Genomic DNA, 1,895 nt, shown 5'->3' with positions numbered 1-1,895 from the left:
ACACAGACACAGAGACACACACAGACACAGAGACACACAGAGACACAGAGATACACAGAGACACAGAGACACACAGAGACACACACAGACACAGAGACACAGAGACACAGAGACACACAGAGACACACGTACTAAATCGCTCCTCTTGTACTACAGTGGAACCTTTTAAGGGACTAACAAGAACCCATTTAAGTGCTTTGAAAGAAGTTGATGCTCAGCGACCGTTTTTCCTGCAGATCGAGTATATGCGTGTGTAGTTACCGCCAAAAGTAGAGGAATTACTGTAATGAGTTACTCCAGACAGCAGCAGACAGCAGTAAAGCAGCCTGTCTTCACCCTCTGTGTCTGTCTCAGTTTGATCAGTCCACAGAACTTCTCCTCCTATTGGTCAGCCGCAGACGTCACCAATTGCACCGACATCGACGCCATTGAGGTGTCAGCAGGTTCGTTCAGCCGCCGGCCAATCACAGGCTCTCGTGCTGCAGAGTGCAGGCTTCAGAAATATAATATACAATAATCAGTATGTTTTCTTTAGTGTTTAAGATTCTGAAAATTAATGAATATTTTATATTTATGATTAGGGCTGATATTGGTTAAAAATTAACTCAGTGAAAGAAAATGTCTAATATTTTTTAAAGCTTGATTTTGAAAAGGGCATTTTGTTCACAGAGAGATACGAGTGTGTGTGATATTAACATGAGCCCTAAGGGGTTAATTATTATCATTCTGAGCTCTTTCTTTATGGCGAATCATTTTTTCTGTGTGTGTTTTTCTGCAGAGAATGCAGCAGAGGTGGCGGTGCAGCTTGCCGCCATCACCAACAACGAGCTATCCAACGAGGAGGTGAGACTCGGAGCTCTGCGCCGACTTCCTGTATGGAGGAAATTACTTACCTGTCCTCCTCCTTCTCTATCTGTCTGCAGGTGTCTAAAGTCGTGACAAAGGTGAAGCAGCTGGTCAACGTGGCGAAGATCAACAGAACGCTGGCCTTCACCGTCGTCACCATCATCTCCAACGTCATGACCAGCTCTGAGACGGCGCTCGCCGCCAACTCCGAGAAGTACGATCAGCAGTCATCGTCTGATTGTCTCTGACACAGCGTCTTTTCTCTCTGATTCAGTTTGTTCAGTTTTGTCATTCAGAATTTTACTTGAATGTTTTTCTTTTTTTTGTTGTGTCCGCTCAGGGCTCTGAAGACCGTCGACAAGCTGGTTCAGAAAATCGAGTTCGACAGTGCGTCCATCAGCATCACCTCCAGACACCTGGCGCTGGGCATCTCCGCCCTCAACACCACCATGTTCAACGGGACCTCCTTCAGCGCCTTCATCGCTCCAAACTCCACCGACCCACAGGTAACTGCACCTACACACAGGTAACTGCACCCACACACAGGTAACTCCATCTACAAACCCCACCTACACACAGGTAACTGCACCCACACACAGGTAACTGCACCTCCACACAGGTAACTGCACCTACACACAGGTAACTGCACCCACACACAGGTAACTCCATCTACAAACCCCACCTACACACAGGTAACTGCACCCACACACAGGTAACTGCGCCTCCACACAGGTAACTGCACCTACACACAGGTAACTGCACCCACACACAGGTAACTCCATCTACAAACCCACAGGTGACAACACACAAACACACATTTAAGTGCACCCACACACAGGTAACCACCTACACACAGGTAGCTTTACCAGCACACAGGTAACTCTACCCACACACAAGTAACTCCACCCACACAAAGGTAACTCCACCCACACACAGGTAAACTCTCCTGCATTACTGATTATTCACTCCTTTATGGGCTTTTATTTTGAAGTTGTGAAGTTTGTTTGAGTTGATCATTTCTTCGTCTTCCTCTTGCTCCTCCTCCTCCT

At 46.9% G+C, this 1,895-nt stretch overlaps 1 protein-coding gene across 1 annotated transcript; it reads left to right on the top strand.

Annotated features, from left to right (window-relative positions):
- Window positions 1-354: 354 nt before the first annotated feature.
- Window positions 355-1,352, top strand: LOC121964613 (adhesion G-protein coupled receptor G6-like; the record flags this gene model as incomplete). Its single annotated transcript, XM_042514817.1, has 4 exons — window positions 355-443; window positions 779-843; window positions 924-1,060; window positions 1,187-1,352. Coding segments are annotated over 4 exons (457 nt in total), but the record flags the coding sequence as incomplete, so codon positions are not given.
- Between the last annotated feature and the right edge of the window lie 543 nt (window positions 1,353-1,895).

The sequence above is a fragment of the Plectropomus leopardus genome, unplaced genomic scaffold (genome assembly GCF_008729295.1).
Source record: "Plectropomus leopardus isolate mb unplaced genomic scaffold, YSFRI_Pleo_2.0 unplaced_scaffold1637, whole genome shotgun sequence".
NCBI classification, from domain to species: domain Eukaryota; kingdom Metazoa; phylum Chordata; class Actinopteri; order Perciformes; family Serranidae; genus Plectropomus; species Plectropomus leopardus.
Note: the sequence above shows the minus strand (reverse complement) of the source record. Positions and strands in the feature narration are given on the sequence as shown.